This window comes from Zootoca vivipara, chromosome 12, assembly GCF_963506605.1.
Source record: "Zootoca vivipara chromosome 12, rZooViv1.1, whole genome shotgun sequence".
In the NCBI taxonomy this organism is placed as follows: Eukaryota; Metazoa; Chordata; class Lepidosauria; order Squamata; family Lacertidae; genus Zootoca; species Zootoca vivipara.
Genome location: NC_083287.1, coordinates 53,147,085 through 53,167,540, shown reverse-complemented (window position 1 = coordinate 53,167,540; position 20,456 = coordinate 53,147,085). Strand labels below are relative to the sequence as shown.

The window sequence follows — 20,456 nt, the reverse complement described above, 5'->3', positions numbered from 1 at the left end:
AAACACGTCAAAGTGCAAGTAGATAAATACGTACCACTCCGGTGGGAAGGTAAATGGTGTTTCCATGCGCTGCTCTCGTTCGCCAGAAGCAGCTTAGTCATGCTGGCCACATGAGCCAGAAAAACTGTCTGCGGACAAATGTCAGCTCCCTCGGCTAGTAAAGCGAGATGAGCGCCACAACCCCAGAGTCGTTCGCGACTGGACTTAACTGTCAGGGGTCCTTTACCTTTACCTTTAAGCCCTGCTGAGTTCAAGGAGCTTACGTCTGAGCAGACAGATTGCACTTTTAGTCTAAACCCGTTTAGCCATGGCTGCCTGTGATCGGCTAGGCTTCATGAAGCAGTGCATCCAGTCCATGCATTCCATCATGTGGTTTCAGACTTCATCAGGTGTAAGGGGGGAAAAGTACAGAGAACCGGAGGAAGTTAGTGAGGGAATGGAGAGAGAGGGCCAGGGCTCCAGCAACATGAGAGAGCCCCGGCCACACAGGAGTGAGGAAAGGGAGGGGGAGAAGGGAGAAAGTGAAAGCCTGGAGCGTAGACCCCTTCCTCCGGTTCCGGAATTACGCAGAAGAAAGAGAGGGAGGAGATTCACTGTCCCGAGACTACTATGTTGGAGAAGGTCACGTGGGGGGGGGGCAGTGCCGGATTCTGCATCGGACTGAGCAGACATGTTGTACATACCCAGCTCACTGTAAATAGCCCGCACTAATAAAAAACTGCTGAAAGACAAGCATGCGGAGCGTCGTTACTCTAGAGTAGTCACAAGAACCTCTGACATCAGGTTTCTCTTTTCTTTCTAGTGCCTCCCCGGTTTGTAAACAAGGTTAAGCATGCATACTATGCCGATGGTGAGGATACACAGTTTACATGCACCATTGAAGGAGCACCTTATCCACAGATCAGGTAAGGAAACCACATTCAGTTCCCTCTCTGCAACTGGTGGTGTGATTTCCATTTCTGGCCTCCAATGAGCTTGTGGGTTGTAGGAATTTCAGCTCCTGTTTCCAATGGAATTCTCTGACATCTCTACTTCTGGGATGTCATCCTACAATGCTATGTCTTCTTATGGTCTACTAGCTCTCAGTCTTTCTTTCCCCAACAGGTGGTATAAAGATGGAGATCTGTTGACAGACCCAAATAAGCACCAAAGCTTTAGTGAACCCCGGAGTGGCGTAATAGTTCTTGTAATAAAAAATGCCTGCAAGGAGGACGTGGGGTTCTATGAATGTGAGGTGAGCAGCTCATAGCTTTCTGAATTGGCTTGCATTATTGTTGCAACGCAGGAGTTTAGTTTAGATGGCACAGGTAAAAATGATCTTCTGTAGACTTATTTGGGAGTGAGCCACATTAAAGTCAGTGGGAATTAAAGATGTGTTGGGAGATGCATAATCTGATTTCTTTCTTTTTTAAAAAAAAAATTTAAAAAAACTTTTTTATTTTTAATTTTTTTAAAAAATAATAATAAGTCACCTTGGGGGTTGGAGGAGATTGTAGCACTACAGGAGTTTTTTTGTTTGTTTTGTCCCCCCTCCCCATTTCTATTATTCCCAATTAAAATGTGTGCTCTGTTGAGGAAAACATACAAGTCCCGTACATCAAAATATAGGACAGAGAAAAGGAGTTTAGACCTCTTCTTCCAATTCCATGGCCCTAATCCAGGCACCCCCAAACTTCGGCCCTCCAGATGTTTTGGACTACAATTCCCATCTTCCCCGACCACTGGTCCTGTTAGCTAGGGATCATGGGAGTTGTAGGCCAAAAACATCTGGAGGGCCGCAGTTTGGGGGTGCCTGCCCTAATCTCTCCACCCCTAGGGTCGGATTTTGGTAATCTTTGGTAATAGGGTGCCCTGACGCACAGGAGTTAGTTTATCTTCTTTATCCAGGAATTCTCACGCATCCTAACTGACATTGCACACTTTCCTTTAGCTGGTAAACAGATTAGGAACAGCAAAGAGCGGTGCTCAGCTTTACCACCAGAGTGCGGCAGCACTGGCTCAAGAGAGGAGGCCGGATCAGGCCATTACAATTGAAGGTATGGCTGGGTTTTTGTTTTTTCAGCTCTGTGATAATGCCATTGAATCCCTGTTGCCATGAAGTCATGCTCCATAGTACTGAATGAATGTACTGTCTTACCTCATAAGCGGCTATGTTCAGATTACTTGCCTGAGTGCACAGATTTTCTTGGTAGCATAACTGTTCTGTGTGAAGCAATTTCACCTTGTTGCTCCGCACGTTGAGCACAGAGGACTGTTTGAGGTGGGGACAGGGGAAAGTGACAGATTTTGATTAATGCGGAAGAGCTCGGAATCTACGGTGTGTCAGCTCTGAAGGTAGATTGCTGTGTAAGGACCATTGAGGAAAGTCAACAGAAGTTAGAAGTTAGAAGAGGGTGGCCAAAGTAGCATCCTCCAGAGGTTGCTGAACTCCCATCGGCCTTGGCTAGCTTGACCAATGGTCAAAGGTTATGGAAGTTGGAAGGCCAGCAACATCCGGAGGAAATCGCTTTGGCTACCCTGAATTGAAAGCATGTCACCATCTATTGTTGTCACTGATCTCATTCTTATTAGCTACGTATTGCACATCCTAGAGAATCTTACTCAATTTCTGTCGTACATGATTGAGACTTGTGACTCTCACCTCGGAGACTACCCTGGATGTGCTGTTGTTGTTGCTGCCTTTGACATATTCCTAAGGTGACGTGAAAACAGTGAAAAGCCTGTTTAAAACCGGTGCAAAAAAATAACAGAAGGCGAAATGAAAAAGCAACGGCAGAGACCTGTTCATCCAGCTGGTAAAGCAATAACCAAAACTCTTGCTCCATCAAACTCCTACACTCCACAATACGAATGTGTGCTGTCAACATGCGCCAACTTAGCAAATAAGGAACGACTGTAATAGCCATCAGTTAATGCGCCATGTTCCTTGTGGCTCAGTTCTCATATTCGAAGTGTCCTGATTCACCATCTGAGGGGAAATGGGAATTTCTGCCCTGCCCGCTGTGCTGCACTTTCTGCTGCTGCCACACTCTGCTTCTTGCAGAATTCAGCAGGAGCCAGGATGCTCCCGTAAGCGTTGCTTCCCCGCCCGAGTGTGGGGAAGATGAGTGGCAACACTGTGCCCCAGAACACCTCTCGGTGGTGGAGGCAGTGGGAGCACCCCATAAGATACCTCTGTATTATCTCCATATTACTGCTTAGGCTGCCTCTGGAGGAGAATGGCTTGCCTCGGACCACCTAATGCAGTGGTTCCCAACAGGTGGTCTGCGGACCCCCAGGGGTCCGCGAGCTATGCCAGAGGGGTCTGCAAGATGCTATTAGAATAAAAAATATATTAAATATATTTCGTATGATAACAGATTTTTTGTTTTGGCCACTTCCTGCATGAGCAGAGTCTAGCGCAGAGTCTGTTTTGCAAAGAGGCAGCGCGCGCATTCTACTACCGCTCACCTCCCCAAGATGCTTTGCGCGCGCCGGCTTCATTTGTGCGCTACTGCGCAGGTACCCTGTCTTCTCCATTCCCCTCCCTCCTCCCTGGCGCGCGCTGCCTCTTTGCAAAACAGTAGTGTTTGTAAACAAAGCAAGCATTTCCTTCCATGTGTTTCATGAAAAACAAATATAGGAATCGGCTCGACATGCGGTCGGATTTCAGAGTGAAAGTTTCAAGTTTGGAACCTAATATTTCAGAAATAATGGACTCAAAGGACAGATTTAACTCATCTCATTAAGAACTGAAAATTAAAACTAACTGTATACTGATGGAGTACTCTGTTGTAACTGTAAAAAACGTATAAATATAAAATATAAAAACTCTTAATTTGGCACTCACTTTTTAATTTTAGGATTAGGAATTAATGGGGGTCCTTGTCACAATAGCGGCTTGATGAGGGGTCCTCGAGAAAATTTTGTTGGGAACCCCTGACCTAATGAATTCATGGCTGCAATGACATTTTGCACTGGGGGCTAGGGCTCCGTATCTGCAAGCTTAGTGGGGCTATGTAGTGAGAGCCGCTGCTGAATACCTGCAAGAGCACCAATTAGCTTGAGAGCAGCATATGGCCTCCACTGACCTTCCAAGAGGCCTCCTCTTCTTCCTCTTGGGCCACCACCGTTCCTAGCAGACTGGAGTGCTCAGAAACTCCTCTATACTCTCTGTGCGATTTCTGTCCAGCTTTCTCTGCCTCTTGGTGGAGGAGACTTCAGAATTCCCAAAAAAGGCCTTTGCTCACTTGCCTGATTGGGCTGGCTTTCCACAGCAAGTATTACAGGGCAGGGGATTAGTTGTGATGTCCCAATCCGGAACATGTTCCTGACCGGGATCAGGACCCCACAGCACTTTTCTGAAAGCCAGCCGTCCGTATGGCTCCTATGGTGCCCCTGAATGTGCTTTGTGACAGGAACACATTCTAGACCAGAGCTTCGCGGCTGCCTTTTCTCCAAAATGTAGAATTTTTAGCCTGTTAAAAAGTGCCTATGAACAGCAGGTCTCCCTCCTTTCCATAGAGGAATGCCTTGCCATTTTGTGATTATTTGGTTTTTAAATCTTATTTTTAGTTGTATGCATAGCTGCCAAGTACCCCGTTTTCCCCGGGAAACCCCCGTTTTTACTTACCTTTTCCCGGTGGTCCCCCGTATCACTTCGTCTCCCGTTTTTCTCCGTTATTTTTTCCTGCTGGTGGCTATTTTTTTCTTTCCGATTTGCCCTTCTATGGGCACCAAAAATGGCCGCCGCCGGCTTCAAAAGTCGCATCTACGCATGTCCGGAAGTGCATAGAAGTGACTTCCGGTGTCGGCGGCGGCCATTTTTGGTGCCCATAGATGGGCGGAGCGTCATCGGAAGTTGCGTCGACGCACTTCCTGACATGCGTACAAGTGACTTTCGAAGCCGGCGGCGGCCATTTTTGGTGCCCATAGAAGGGCAAAGCGACACCGGAAGTTACGTTGACGCAACTTCTGGTGTCACATGACTGCCGGTCCCGGATTCTGCAGTCCGGGACTTGGAAGGTAAGGTTGTATGATGTGTGCTTGGCAGCTCGCATCTGTCCTGATTTCAAAAACAGCAGCATGCCAATTCCCTCTGCAGCAAGGCTGCACCCACACACTGCATGCAATCTGTATATTGCATGAAAACCTTTGGACCAGAACGTAGCCTGCAAAGGCTAAAGTACACTTGCAACATGCTTTGACTGATTGTCCGAATAAACTCTAAAAACATACTGTGGTTTTCACTTGGCAAGGAAATGTGCCTACTTCATTATTACGATGGAAAGCTTTATTTTTGTCTCATCTCACTAGCTCTGTGGTTCTTCTTAGTACTAGTGGTTTTTTAATTGGTTCTTCATAAGTGTATTGGCAGACGATGATCGTTAGGTATATTTTGGTGGCTCTTTAAAGGAAGTTTGGTTAAGGTGATCACACTTTGCCTTCCCATGCAGTTAACTTTGAGCACATTTTTCTGTGGTCTATCCAGAATTGCGGATAACATATGTGTCAATTATTTATCCAGATGCAAGGATTGGAGCTTTTGGTTGCAATTCCTGACTCTTGATTTGTTGTTTTAGTGACCACGGTGGTTATTGTTTTCAAAATACAAATGCATGAGGATCTATTTAGATTTTCTGTCAGTCAGGATTTTTAAAATTACAGGCTTTTGGTGTTTAACCATTTTAACAGTGCCGGTCTTCAAAGTTGTTGATTCATTGTAAATCGATAAATGAATTGAAAGATTGTTTCTTGAAGGCATAACTTACCTTACTTTTTCAGCTATGACTATCCTTTAGAATATAAATTATTGTAAGTTTCATATTATGCATATTGGACAATGTTTTCTGTCCCTCGACTAATTTCCATCAGTTGAATTAATTTGGAAGTTTATGCCTAAAAGTATATTATTTGTCACCTATTCAAAACAGAAATCACAATTCTTTTAGTTCTGTTGGCGTAACAAACTGGTGGAATGTACAATGGAGCTGACATTTTGTTTCTCTAGGTCATCCAGAGGATATATAATAAAGTCTGTTTGAAAACCACCTTCTGTGCAGCTCAAAGAATTCTGAGAGTTTTATTTTTCTTCATACACATCCATTGCATTGCCCTACATTGTGTGAATTAGCTGGCTTAACATTTTAACAAGGAAAAGGCTGTAATATAGATTCCGGTGGCTAGCCTTCAAACCTAACAGCTCTTAACGCGCTTATCAGGATCTTCTGCTTTGCAAAGCTAAATGTTGCCGCAATATCACAACCAGACATTTGAAGGTGGTTCTGAAAACCCTAGAAGAGAATGTTGGCTTCTTAGTCTCAATTTCCTGTTCTTCGTTCTGAAAATGGGATTGGGTCAGTCACATTGTCTCTCCAAGAGTATGCTGGTACCATTTGATGACATTACAAGCAGATCAAGCTAGAGAGGGCCTGAATAACCCATTGTTGATTATATTGGTGGCCAAGACCATATTTAAAGTTGCCGCATGGGTTTTGTCCCCAGTCATGTTCACCAACAGTTTCCCATCTTGCGGTATGTCTGCTGAATTCGCACAACGTGAAACGCCAACGTGCTTAAATTTTGCTTAATTCTGGGTGCTCATTTCTAACATCTGGAAGTTGGCCTACAACTATGTGCATAGCTGTTTATTGTCTTATGCTTTAAAAGCATACAACAAATTCCAACCCAAATCCCTGTCTTTGCAAAGACACGTACAAATGTCCTGAATTTGCCTCTTCGGCACACAGGTCTACCTGTACTCAGGTGTTCGGTGAAAAGACACCCATTGTGGCAAGGTGTGTACATGTGCTTTGCAAATACAGGAATGAGCCTGGGGCAACATGATGAACACCTTGAGTGGGTTATTTAAAAACACATTAAGAAACTTAATAACCCTACAGAGCTTACTAACTCATTAAATCCTTTGATGTGGTCTTTCTGCTTTGCTTAATTCCCGCTTCAAAGACATTGTAGACATTTGTTTCTTAATAAAAAGCCAATATATAGACATAAGTAAGTTAAAAATTCACCTTTTGTAAAAAAAAGAGAGAGAGTGAGAAAAAATTAACATACCTCCATTTAGTTATGCATTTAAAACATATTCCCCTTTCTACCTTTCAGCTAAAATAAAAAGTGGTTTTGGATTTGACAGTCATTTTAAAAGTTCTGCTAGAGCAGAAATTTTTTATTTTGGCCTGCAGATAGAGAGGATTGTGTGTGTGTGGATAAAAGCCACCCTACCCTCACCAATGAATACATTTTACCTGCAGAGAAAGAGATTTGTTTTGAGTTTCTGCTTTAAAAACAAGAACTCCCCCCCCCATTGTCTTGGACTTATTTTCTTATGCATTCCTCCTTTTTGTTGAAAGGGTTTAGCTTGTGATCTGTAACTCCCCCTGTGGGAATCCTGTGGAGTTAAAAAAGGTAAAGGGGCCCCTGACCATCAGGTCCAGTCGTGTCCAACTCTGGGGTTGCGGCGCTCATCTTGCTCTATAGGCCGAGGGAGCCGGCGTTTGTCCGCAGACAGCTTCCAGGTCATGTGGCCAGCACGACAAAGCTGCTTCTGGCGAACCAGAGCAGCGCACGGAAACACCGTTTACCTTCCCGCTGTAGCAGTCCCTATTTATCTACTTGCACTTTGACGTGCTTTCGAACTGCTAGGTGGGCAGGAGCTGGGACCGGGCAACGGGAGCTCACCCCGTTGCAGGGATTCAAACCGCCAACCTTCTGATCAGCAAGCCCTAGACTCTGTGGTTTAACCCACAGCGCCACCTGGGTCCCTTTAAAAGCATACAGTTAAAAGCATAAAGTTACTTCAGTGTAAATGATTTGAGGAGCTCACCCTTCAGTAATAAAATTACCCTCATCCTTTAAGCCAGGCATCCCCAAACTGCGGCCCTCCAGATGTTTTGGCCTACAACTCCCGTGTTCCCTAGCTAAGAGGACCAGTGGTCAGGGATGATGGGATTGTAGTCCAAAACATCTGGAGGGCCAAAGTTTGGGGATGCCTGCTTTAAGCTACGCAATAAGTTCCCTTTCTTTTATTCAAAATGAGAAGTTGTGTAAGGGTTTCGATCTTCTTTCCTTGCCCCAATTCAAAATACTAAAAAAAAAAGACTCAGAACACTATGGGGAAAGATTCAAATTAAAATTACTTGTGCATGTTCTGAAGGCACATGACGCAGCAACCATGATGCAGTTAAGGAGGTCTAGGTCTGGCCAATGTCTGAATGGGGGCGCTTATGAGCCCTGCCTATGCCACCTTGAGTTCCAGTGTGGAAGAAACATGGGATATAAATGTGCTAAATAAATAAACCATCATACATTCACTGCCACCCAAACTGTTGACTGGTTAAGGAGTTTTAGGTTGCGATCCACAAATCAGTTAAATCACTGCACTTGCATATACACTGAACAAGGGCTTATGCATACTATTACTTTTGCCCAGCAATTCCCAGACACAGGTCTGTGCTTTAAGCTCTGTGTTCAAGTGCCCCCCTTTTTTTAATGCCCCAGAGCTTTCCCCACAAAAACCTGCTCTTTAAAACAGAAGTGCAACAAACGGCAGTTCGGGGTTTCTGCAAACTGGTGTTTGCTCTGATTCAGCTTCAAAGAGCAGGTTTTCAAGGGGAAAGCTCTGGGGCAAAAAAAAAGAGAGAGAGAGCATTCGGACATAGAATCGTAGAGTTGGAAAGGACCACAAGAGGCATTTAGTCCAACCCCCTGCGATGCAGGAATCTTTTTCCCAATGTGGGGCTCTAACCCATGACCCTGAGATTAAGAATCTCATGTGCCACTGACTGAGCTTCAAAGCACAGACTATGCCTGGAAAACACGGAGGAAAGGTGTGTGGATAAGCCCTAACTTAACCTGCAGCATTGTTCATCCTCCAATCTAAGACCAAACACCTTGTGTTTCTTCCCATCCCCACCCCATGCTTTGTCCACAGAAGGGTTGTAGGAGCGGAGTGGGGTAAGGAATAGGAACTAGCATCTATATTTTGCATACCACGTTAGAGCACCTGCTTGGAGCCTGGCTTATGCGTAGTGTATTGGGCTCCATAAATTGCCACGCCACGCCAACAATGCACAGGATGTTGGCCCCACTGGTTTCCAATGAGTTAAGCCAGTCTTAAGTGTAATGTGTGTGGCCAATTTAAGTGATTTGTGGATTACTGGCCCAGTAATGATTAGGGATATTAGGGGCAAAGAGGCAGAGTTCCCGCCTCCGGGCTGTTTAAAAGGGAACAAGCCCTGCCCCCCAGCCGACCTCATTGGTCGGCCTGGGGCTGACGGTGGCAGGGACGGCCAATCGCAAAGGGGCTGAGCTCTCAGCCCCCATCGCGAGAGTTCGGTCGGGCCTGCCCACAAACACCACCTCCGTCGCAGGCGCGGAAGTGGTTTAACACTTGAAATAACCACAGAAATCAGTGATGGGATGGTGTATGTTGTTTTTGTTTTTTTACCTAAATTATTATTCTTTCCAATCAAGTTTTTTTTTCTTGATTCACTTAACAAAGTTAATGTAATCTTTTCAGCTTTTTGCCTTTCTTTAACCCCATGCTGTTCATACTGTTTTCTTTGTAGTCACTGAGCAAGAGACTAAAGTACCCAAGAAAACCATCATCATGTAAGTGCTGATATTTTTTAACATTCGTGTTGTGATGTGCTGCCTCTGCATGTCCCAATAACAAGCCTGTGTTTATTGGCCATGCGAGTGTGACTCTATTCCCATCCCATCAGATCTTGTGGTATTTTTGTGTTACGAGAAAAGGAAGCAATAGGTTTTATGGGTGAGCAAAACAAACCTGTGGCCCATCCCTCACTGCAGGAGCCAACAGCAGTAGCGCGTAGGCATAGCTTTCGTCTAATTCCTCCTGCGATATGTTCCATTTGCAAGTCAACTGGAGTTCCAGCAGGCCAAAACCAACCCATTAGGAACATCAGGAATCCATCTCTGAACACTGCTACTTCAAACAATGTGCTAAAGCGTACTAACATGCCATTTAACTTGCAATATTTCTTCCTCATTCGCACCCTCCACTATTAAAGCTACCAAAATAATTATTTTTGTTGGTTTGGGTTTTTTTTTTTAAAAAAATGAAGGATTTAGTAAAAAATTGTCAATGCAACCTGATTTTCGTTCTTGGCACACAATTGCTTCATGTCGGTACTGCACCAGACTGGGAGACAGTGGAGATTCAGCATAGAATCATAGAGTTGGAAGAGACCACAAGGGCCATCCAGTCCAACCCCCTGCCAAGCAGGAAACACCATCAAAGCATTCTTGACATATGTCTGTCAAGCCTCTGCTTAAAGACCTCCAAAGAAGGAGACTCCACCACACTCCTTGGCAGCAAATTCCACTGTCGAACAGCTCTTACTGTCAGGAAGTTCTTCCTAATGTTTAGGTGGAATCTTCTTTCTTGTAGTTTGAATCCACTGCATGATAGAAGGACTCTGGAATTTAGGAACGTGTTTCCTAAATTCCCCCTTCCGGTTACCTTTTCCACACCTGCCTATGCTAGCGGCTACGTCAACATCATTTATAAATCTTGCTGTTGGTTGTGTGATGGCAGGTAACCAAGGGACTGCACATACAGCACGGTGACATCCCCTAGCCATGTAGCCAGTCGAGATTACCTACTTGGGAGTGCCACAGAGGTCACTGTGAATTGCGATGAAGGGGAGAAGGAGCATGTACCTTTGCCCCTGAAGGACCAGGTGTACCGCCTGGGAGTCATTTTGGACTCACAGCTGTCCATGGAGGCGCAGATCAATTCTGTGTCCAGGGCAGCTGTTTATCAGCTCCATCTGGTACGCAGGCTGAGACCCTACCTGCCTGCGGACTGTCTCACCAGAGTGGTGCATGCTCTAGTTATCTCTCGCTTGGAATATTGCAATGCGCTCTACGTGGGGCTACCTTTGAAGGTGACCCGGAAACCACAACTAACCCAGAATGCGGCAGCTAGACTGGTGACTGGGAGCGGCTGCCGAGACCACATAACACCGGTCTTGAAAGATCTACATTGACTCCCAGTACGTTTCCGAGCACAATTCAAAGTGTTGGTGCTGATCATTAAAGCCCTAAATGGCCTCGGTCCAGTATACCTGAAGGAGCGTCTCCACCCCCATCATTCTGCCCGGACTCTGAGGTCCAGTGCCGAGGGCCTTCTGGCGCTTCCCTCGTTGCGAGAAGCCAAGTTGCAGGGTACCAGGCAGAGGGCCTCCTCGGTAGTGGCACCCGCCCTGTGGAACGCCCTCCCATCAGACATCAAAGAGAACAACAGCTACCAGATTTTTAGAAGACATGTGAAGGCAGCTCTGTTTAGAGAGGCTTTTCATCTTTAATCAATTATTTTATTCTTCTGTTGGAAGCCGCCCAGAGTGGCTGGGAAAACCCAGCCAGATGGGTGGGGTATAAATAATAAATTATTATTATTATTATTATTATTATTATTATTATTATTTTATAATAATTTTTTTATTAATTTTCAAACAAAACTAAACAAACTACACAACTACACAAACATACAATACAACACTGTCCCTTCGTTTTCCCTCCACCCACTGGTCCACCTCTGCCACCAGTGAAACCCGTGCGCTTTGAGAATCAGAGGGGGTCCATTGTAAGTTGGGTTTGACCTCCCCCTCCCTCCTCCCCCCTCTTCCCCCCCCTGCCACTGAAGGGACAGGAATGGAGGAGCTCTGAGGATTGGTTTCCCCCAGCTCTTTCATAAACATACTTAAACAAATATACGCATAACAATAATAGGGGAGAATTTTAACTCCCCAATTCTTATTATCTTAACCTTATAATTGTGACTTCCTCGATAGTCTTCCTCCTGGTTTTCCTAGACAAAATCTAAAAGCTTATGGCGGGTTTTCTATTTCAGTTTAAAATCCTTTTCTTATAATATTAACTCAATCCTCCTCCTTTTCCGTGCTGCCCTCCCACAGGCCCCCTCCTGCCACAAGAGGAACCTGTAGGGCACAGCATTTCCAAGGTTCCATTATATCCCCTCCTCACCCCTCCGAGCACTCCCTGCCACTGAGTATCTCAGAGTAAGGAGAGGAGAGTAGGCAGCTTTCTGCCTAGAACCTAACTTAACTTACAAAAATTTACATTAGCTTAAATACTTTCCTAAGCCGTTCTTATGCCTCCCTCCAGAAAACCCAGCTTATTTTCTTTCATTTTTACACTCCATCTCCTCTCCCTAAGTCTTTTCCCCCAATTGGATCAGCATTTCCGTTAACAGGCCAAAATTTCGAAAACCGTCTTTCAAAAACTAAAAGTAAAACTTTTAACTAAAATTTTCATCCCACACCCATTCTTTCCCATATCCGTCTCCAGGCCCTTGTCCCCCTCTGCCCCTGTCTTTCCCATTCCTCACTGACATCACCCCACATTCCAACCCCTCCAGGATCTTCAAGTCCATTAAACCTCAAGTTCCTTTGCTTCTCATTTTCTTGCTCTGCTTGTTTTTCTTCCTTTTGAAGTCCATGCTTTGCTTCATCCCAAGCATATTTTTTATAGTCCAAGTCCTTTTTAAAATTTTCATCAAATTGTTTCTCCTGGCATCCAGTCTCAATCTCCACAGTCTCCAAATTCAAATTTTCCTCTAAGTCCTGGACTTGGACTTCAACCTCAGCTGCTGGTGAATTGGGATGTTGCCGTTCCTTGTAAATGTCCTCCCATATTTGTAGATAGTTTAGCACAGCCTCCTGGAAGGCTCGAGAGTACTTTGTTTTCATACTTTTCCTAACCGCAGACAAACAGGAGGTGGAGAACAAAGGGTGCTGGAAAATTCCTTCCTTAGACGATCGACTCCATTTTGGCTGTTCTTTTCCTTTGTCTTTTGATTCAATCACAAATCCATTCTTAGTTCCAATATTAAATAGTTCTACCACATTTTCAGTCAATTTTTACTAATCACAACAATACAATAAATCCACCCGATCTTTTGACAGCTTGACAGCTTTTGACAGCTGTCAAAGCACTCTCCCCCTTGATAATGCTGTACCTCAAGGGGTGCTGGACTCGGGAGTTGAGAGGGTTCGAAAAAGTCTTTCTCTCGGGTCCACAATTCCAAATACTTTTCGTCGTTCGGCTTAAGATTTTTTAAAGCGCCTCCCAGTTTTCCCTTAGGAAGAGACCGACTTCCGTTTCTTTTAAAGTCTCTCCTATTTTTCCAATTAATGAATTTAGAGTCCGTAATCAAAATTCCACTTACTTTATGGAAACCTTTAACTTTGTTCGGAAGAATCTGCCGCTTGCCGGGTCAGGACTCGGAGCTTCACTTCTCGGAGGTAAGATTAAGCCCAAAATGGCTCCCGCGGTTCCACCCCGCCGGCTCTCGATCGCTCTACTGAGCTCTCGGGCAGCGGGGGATCCGCAAAACGGAGCAGCCGCTGGGCGCGTGAGTCACCGGGACTCTCTACCCGGTGCTTTTACGGGGAGTCCGCTCGCTCTGCGGACTTCCCCCCCCCTCTGCGAAGCCAGGGACTTCGGCGCGCGAAGTCCCTGCGTCCTTCTCTCCGCCGCGACAGACCGGAAGTCCCCTATTATTATTATTATTATTATTATTATTATTATTATTATTATTATTGCTGAGGCCAGCCCTGTGCCTTGTTGCACTCTTGGAAATTTCATTCCCTGCTAGCACGCTATGGCAAAATGAGTAGCACTGGCTCAGTTGCTTCATTACGAGCTTATATATTCCCCTTAGAATTGTAGAATTGGAAGGGGCTCTGAAGATTGTCTAGTCCAACCCCCTGCAGAGCAGAATATGCAGCTGTCCCATACAGAGATCAAACCTGTGGTGCTATCAACACCACGCTCCAGCCAACTGTGGAAAGAGCTTTGTGCCCCTTCATGCCACGCATTGGTGAAAACTGAGTACAACAGCCCCCTGATTGAGCTAAGCTCTACTTCATGTTCTCTCTGGTACACAAGGATCCCATGAAGGAAATGGGACCTCTTCTCTTTTTCCAAACAGGTTCTGCTGTTCGGACGGTGCTCTCAAATAATTTTAGCCAGTGCCATGGACAGTTCTGTCATATAAACTCCAAGGTCTGAACACGCTAGTTGGAAATAATAATAATAATAATAATAATAATAATAATAATAATAATTTATTATTTATACCCCACCCATCTGGTCGGGACTCCCCAGCCACTCTGGGCGGCTTACAACAGAAAAATAAAATACATTAATCTAATAAACATTAAAAGCCTCCCTGAACAGGGCTGCCTTTAGATGTCTTCTAACAGTCTGGTAGTTGTTTTCCTTTTTGACATCTGTTGGGAGGGCGTTCCACAGGGCAGGCGCCACCACCGAGAAGGCCCTCTGTCTAGTTCCCTGCAACTTGGCTTCTCGCAGCGAGGGAACCGCCAGAAGGCCCTCGGTGCTGGACCTCAGTGTCCAGGCAGAATGATGGAGGTGGAGATGCTCCTTCAGGTATACTGGACCGAGGCCATTTAGGGCTTTAAAGGTCAGCACCAACACTTTGAATTGTGCTCGAAAGGGTTGTTGAAATTCTTCCTTGTATTTAAATGTCATATAAAACACATCTTGCATATCCTTCAGTCTCCAGGACACAACACCCATCTCTTTTGTAACACTCGGTTTTACTTTAATTTCTCGATGCTGTATTCTAACTGATTGATGTTGCACAGTCTTGCTTGCTTGCCTGCACATACAAATGCAACCTTCTTAAGTAACAACTGTCAAAAATAATTAACTAAATGGATGCATCGTTATTATAATATCTTGGAGTAATTTAAACTTCATGTTTCCTCTTGGAAGTAACACTATATGAGCAAAGATAATTATAACTGAAGCAACACTGCTACCAGCTGTTTATTACATTCAGAGTACTTAACACTGCTTATCCTAGTGGGCCACTAGTAACTTAGGGTCACAATAAGTTAATAAAATATTTTTTCCATTTTAAAACATGGGAGGTGGAAGGGTGGAATACCAACATGTTCAATATATCTGAGGAATGAAAGTGTTGGAAAGCCACTGTTTCTATATAGTCGACTAACACCTGATATGGATTGGGACATTTGTGTACCTTCAAGAAAAGTACAAAAGCCGAAGGACACTGGATAATGTTCTGGTTGACTAGAAATCCTGTTTCTGAACATGAGGTGGATTTGCACGGTGTTGCATGGCCACTTTCAAACAGTAGAACCCACACACCGCTGAAAAGCTAGCAAAACTAACACTGCTGTGCTTCCCTCACTTCTTCAGTGTTCGCATGTGACGATGTGTGCCTCCTAAAAGGGTGGGATGCAGGCAGGGAGCATTTCGCTGCACACACAAACACAATTTTCAAACTTTTCATCATCAGAGAGGAAACTATAACAACAGTGGTGAAGACCCCAAGGGTAAAGCGAAGAGGATCTCCCGCCCGCCCATCCTCAGGGTATTCTCCTCGCTCTCCGAGATCGGAGTACTCGACACCCGAGCCCATTTTTGTGACCAAGATTCGGCAGCCTGTCCATAGGCAAGACCCAGAGGCAATGCAGAGATCCGCCATTCCTACCCTCTTTGTGACAGAGCCGGACGAGAGGCAAGGAGCGGCAGTCAGAGGTCTCCTTGTAGAAACCACTGTGGAGGAACAGAAGCCCAAATGGGTTGAAGTAGAGGAAATCATTGAGTTCAATGTGAAGAAGCCCACCCAAACCACAAGGAAAAGAGGCGCATCTCCTGCAAGATCAGATAAAGACGAAACAGGGTCAGGCTATAGCCCAAGACCCAGGCGTTCACCTGAAGATGACCCGAATGCAAATAACTCCAACAACAAACTTGTGGAGCAGGACAAGTCTTCCCTGCCCCAAGATGCTGAAATGTCTGGAGGTGACTGCAAAGAATCACTAATCAGCGATGAAAAAGAAACTTCTCGTGATAGGTTGGAAGGAAAGAGTTGCCATCAAGAATCTGTTAGTAAGGCTGACTCGTTGGCTACCCCATCTGTGATTACTTTTGTGGATGAACCACTTGAGGCAAGTGGAGTAGACAAGGACTATTGTCTGCATTCACACAGAGATCTAGAGTTTAAAGAGCATGCTGCCCAGGATGAACCCTCAGGTCCCATACAAGATGAAGGTCTTCCAGAGGAAAACGTTATAGTTGATGAACCAGATGCGGAGGAGCTGGGCGACCTTAACAAACGAGATCTTAAAATCCTGACTCGTAATGGGAAAGCTTTAACTCTGGAGGACCTTGAAGACTATGTCCCCGAGGAAGGGGAGACATACAGGTGCAGGAATCCTAACTCTGCAGAAGACAAACCTTGTGAGATAGCTGTGCTCCAGACCGAAATCAACAAACCAACCATTGGGAAGCCTGTCTTATTGAATGTAGGCAGGCCAGTGGCTTCTAAGCCAAGGCAGACCTATTTTAGCCAGTTTGAAGGGCATCGCCCAGGAGGGGTCTTCATGTCAGCATCCAGGGTGGCCGGAATGCAGTCCAGGGGCCCATCAAATATTTCATTCCACGTCAGTGAGTCCTGCACAGCAGCAATGGCAACACCGCAACCACACGCCTCTGCCGCAGGGGCCGCATTCAAGCCGACACCATCTTTCTGTACCGAAGTCCAGCTGTCCGCAGACAACGGACAATCCAGCTTCAAAACGGAGGTTTCCACAAGAACCCGCATCTATGGCGCAGTCGGAGAAACCGTTACGCTGTGCATCAAGAAGGAAGACTCTTCCCAAAGTTGAGCAGAAGTTCTCTAGCAGTTATAAACCTCACTGTAAGCAACGGCTATAAGCAACACCAAGACCCTTAGGGAGAAAACTGTGATGGGAATAATAAAGAAGGAGCGAGAAGAAAACTGTCTCAAGTGAAAATACTGTGCATTACAATTAAATGTGGAGATTTTCTAGTCTTAAAGGGAACACTTCTGTCAGTTCAGTATATAGAATGCAACCTTTGATTTGTGGTGTTTTTTTTAAAGCACACCATTCCATTGTGAAGCAATAAGGAGCAGGTAGCGTAGACCTAGGGCATAATTAGTGACGAGATCTAATTAAGTTTGCGTTTATGTTTTAAAATGTCAACACGGGGCTGCCGAACTCCTTATGTAACCTTACAGAAGGAAGTTTACACAATTGCTCCTTCTAGCAACTAAAGGCAAGCTTTTCATCTAAGCGTGTTTCAAGTTGCTGTTTCATATGCCAGGCTCTCACGAAATAGCAGAGCTGAGACTTTTAGTAAACAACGTAATGACCACAAAGTGCTTCTGCACATTTAAGTGTGCTTTTAAAAAATGATTTACTTTCACTTTGTGTGTGTGGGCAACACAGGTGCCACACATGCCTTTCAGAATGTATAATTTGCGTTATTTTCTTCCTGATGGAGTTAAATAGGGACAATTGACAAGACTGCCCAGCCTTTATTCTATAGAAATTCAGTGCTGTTTTTGACATTGAATTCAGAGGAAACAAGATTATATGTGATCAAAAAACTAATTAAAGTGGCATTTGTTGTTAATCCAGTTTTATCTCAGTGACTAATGTGGTACTCATGGTCCTAATTTCGATTAAGTGCAAATCATAATCCAATTTGAGATGTTTGCGGCTTGTACCTTAATCGTCAACATTTCTACTGCAGCATAATTCCCCTGCAGTGCCAATATCCCATCATAAGTTTTTGGCAGAACCGTGTCCCCTCTCCAAGACTTCTGTATTGGATTGATAACTGTCATGAATACATATATACTTTTCTTTTAACCTGTTACTACAGTGGATGCCTAAGATCTCAGGCTGTGCAATCTGCATTATTTAAGAAATAAATGTATGCTGAGGCATGGAAGGAATCCTACCTTTGCAGTATTGCACCCAAAATACTATTCAGTGAAAGGAATGGGCAGCTTATTAACACAAGGCAGTGCTAAACCAAACTTAAACATGTCAAATACTATAAATGAATTTTCTCATGTGTGAATTTCTGCGCAAAGAATTCAATTTGCACCTGTAGATCATCCTTAATAATCAACATTTACATTATTTTCATTTGCTCCTAATCTGCAACCCAAAACTTTGCCAAGTCAAAGTATTTGCAGTATTACAACGGCTGTTATTCTAGTTGTACTAAATTCTCTTCGTGTGGTAACTATGGCAAAAGCCTGGATGTGGTGTGGATCACATCCCTTGTATCCCATAATATTTTGGGCTCGTTCAAATGATGCTTTTCGTCCACAAGAGCCATCCTTATTAAGCTCAAACGCACACAAACTGGACAAACGAAATGGGCCCTCACAGATATCTTCAGTAGCAACTCCCTTGGACAAAGCATCTGGAGGAAAAATGTTGCCAGCTGCTAAATCTTGGGGGTACGGCACATCAAGAATGGTCTGGAATGACTTCTCTGCCCAACCATTTGTTCCATTTGTAATGGGGAACCCCAATGAATTTTTCGGTAAGGGTTGCTCATGAGTAATTGCCTCACTCCCTTCAATTCCCATGTCCTGCACCCCCAAATAACCAAGAAGGAGCAAAGTTCGCATCCATTTCTATAAAAAAAAACCCTTCGCATACAGATGTGGTGTTACAGGGGCTAGCAATACCCAACCTGCATAGTTAGTGTGAACAAAAGCCTGAGGATGAAACTAGTACATTGGCTATTGCTCTGGAACAGCCTTCCTCTCACCTGGCGCCCGCCAGATGTTTGGGACTGCAAATCCACATGGGAAGCAATGGCCGCTTGAAAACATACTCGGAGAGGGCAAGCCTGTTGTGTGAATATTAAGAAATAACACTAAAGTTACAGATACACTAAGACAGTTCAGCACATCTTCAAGATTTTGGGTTGACTTGTAGCCAACCAAGTTATCCTCAGAGTAGACCATAGAAATGGTCGTTATCATCAATGGATCTACTTTGAAGAGGGCTAACAGTAGTTACTGCCCTTTTATTATTACTGTATACTGGAGGAATAATTTGGCCCATCACTTTGAGATTCCCAAAACGGACACCCTACCAAATATTGCCAAGAAAATAATCCACATAAATGTCCATCTCAAGAATGGCCTTGAACACTGCGGCTTCATTTAGTAGTTATAACTCCAGTTTTAATTTTTTGTAAGCTGTGCACAGTACCTGTGTACGACTGTAGAAGGTTTGACATTTCTCAGTGTTCTTCAGTGAACCTCATTCATGTTGTAACTTTCGATTTTCACAACACCTCATTGGTTTATGCTGTATATAATTAAGGTACATGGATATGTCAGTGTCTAATTGCACTATGCATTTTATGTTGGAAAGTTATAGGCACTGCTAAAGATGAAAATACCTCTCTGCTCAAGATTATTTTATTATTAGGGCCAGGTTTTTGTTTTAGATACTACTTGCGGGAAATCTAGAGAATTGTCAGTAAGAAACAACAGAAGTGTGCATTTTGTAATCTTACGTGCAGAAATTTTAAGAGTGTTATTTCTATAAAACATGCAGAAATGCTTATCTTGCAGTTTTATTTTGCTGAGTAATGGTTTGCTAACTGAACGGTAGTTTTATCCAGGGAATAACTGCATTTCTTTTGACCCAACCCCCTCCATCAGTTTACATTTTCTTTTTAAAAAATTAAACAAAAAGTAACTTGGCAGAATGGTGCATCCTATCCACTATTTTAAAACATTTTTAAGACGATGGAGAGTCCTATATTTGTATTTTCAAAGTATTTTCCTAGAAATTAAAAGAGCATTTGCTTGTACATGATTAACAGTTTTTTTGAGTTGACTGCATATTCCCATGGAAGGAAGGATATAAAGTAGAAACTAGTTTGAGAGATGAGACAAACCTCAGACATAATTAAAGTCATATTGTGCTGTTAGAGCCTCAGATTCATATCAATAAATGTCTAATATTAGCTGACATTCTATTCACTCTCTTGTGTATTGTTTTCGTGTAGTTCCCTCACACAATAGCTTTTTGGTGTTTTAGTTTTCTGGATTTTGCGTCCGATGGCAGGTGTGTTCTTACAACTTGAACGGGGTACCTCTCTAAAACTATTCGGCAAATAGCTTTGGAGAAGAAGGGTAAGGAGAGAGAAGGCGCAGTAATAAGGGACAAGCTCCTTCAGGCTTGACGTCTAATGGGACTCAGTTATACAGCTGCAAATAAAATGTTTTAAATGTGTTGTAAAGTGAATACACAAATGTGACATTAGATGGCAACAGTGAGCTATGCCAAATTCAATGTATTTTTTGAAAACACTTTCCCCCCCGCCCTCCCATCCGATTCCTCTCTCTGAAGGGTGACCACAGTGCATAACACTGTAGCCTTATCAGCTAGTAAGGGTCCTTTAAGTTGCACCCAGGGGCAGGACAGAGATAGTCAAAACGACACCGGGGTTGAGTTCTTCCAGAGAAGGAATTTTATTTCTTATTAATAAGAGACTCAAGGTGGCTAGTTCCACGACATGAGTAAAGAAACACAAATTGCAAAGCTCTCTTATACCCTTCTTTT

The 20,456-nt window shown here is 44.1% G+C and overlaps 1 protein-coding gene across 32 annotated transcripts in view; it reads left to right on the top strand.

The window, feature by feature from the left end:
- OBSCN (obscurin, cytoskeletal calmodulin and titin-interacting RhoGEF) overlaps positions 1 to 20,456 on the top strand; it is a 289,452-nt gene that overhangs the window by 204,073 nt on the left and 64,923 nt on the right. For 30 of the 32 annotated variants that reach the window (XM_060280972.1, XM_060280969.1, XM_060280957.1 and 27 more), the window contains 3 exons: positions 803 to 905; positions 1,105 to 1,234; positions 1,931 to 2,036. In XM_060280972.1, the coding sequence (XP_060136955.1) occupies positions 803 to 905; positions 1,105 to 1,234; positions 1,931 to 2,036 (339 nt within the window). Of the gene's footprint in view, positions 1 to 802; positions 906 to 1,104; positions 1,235 to 1,930; positions 2,037 to 9,566; positions 9,610 to 15,337; positions 19,870 to 20,456 lie in introns of those variants that run through there. The other 2 variants (XM_060280982.1, XR_009558428.1) reach the window with 2 other exon arrangements.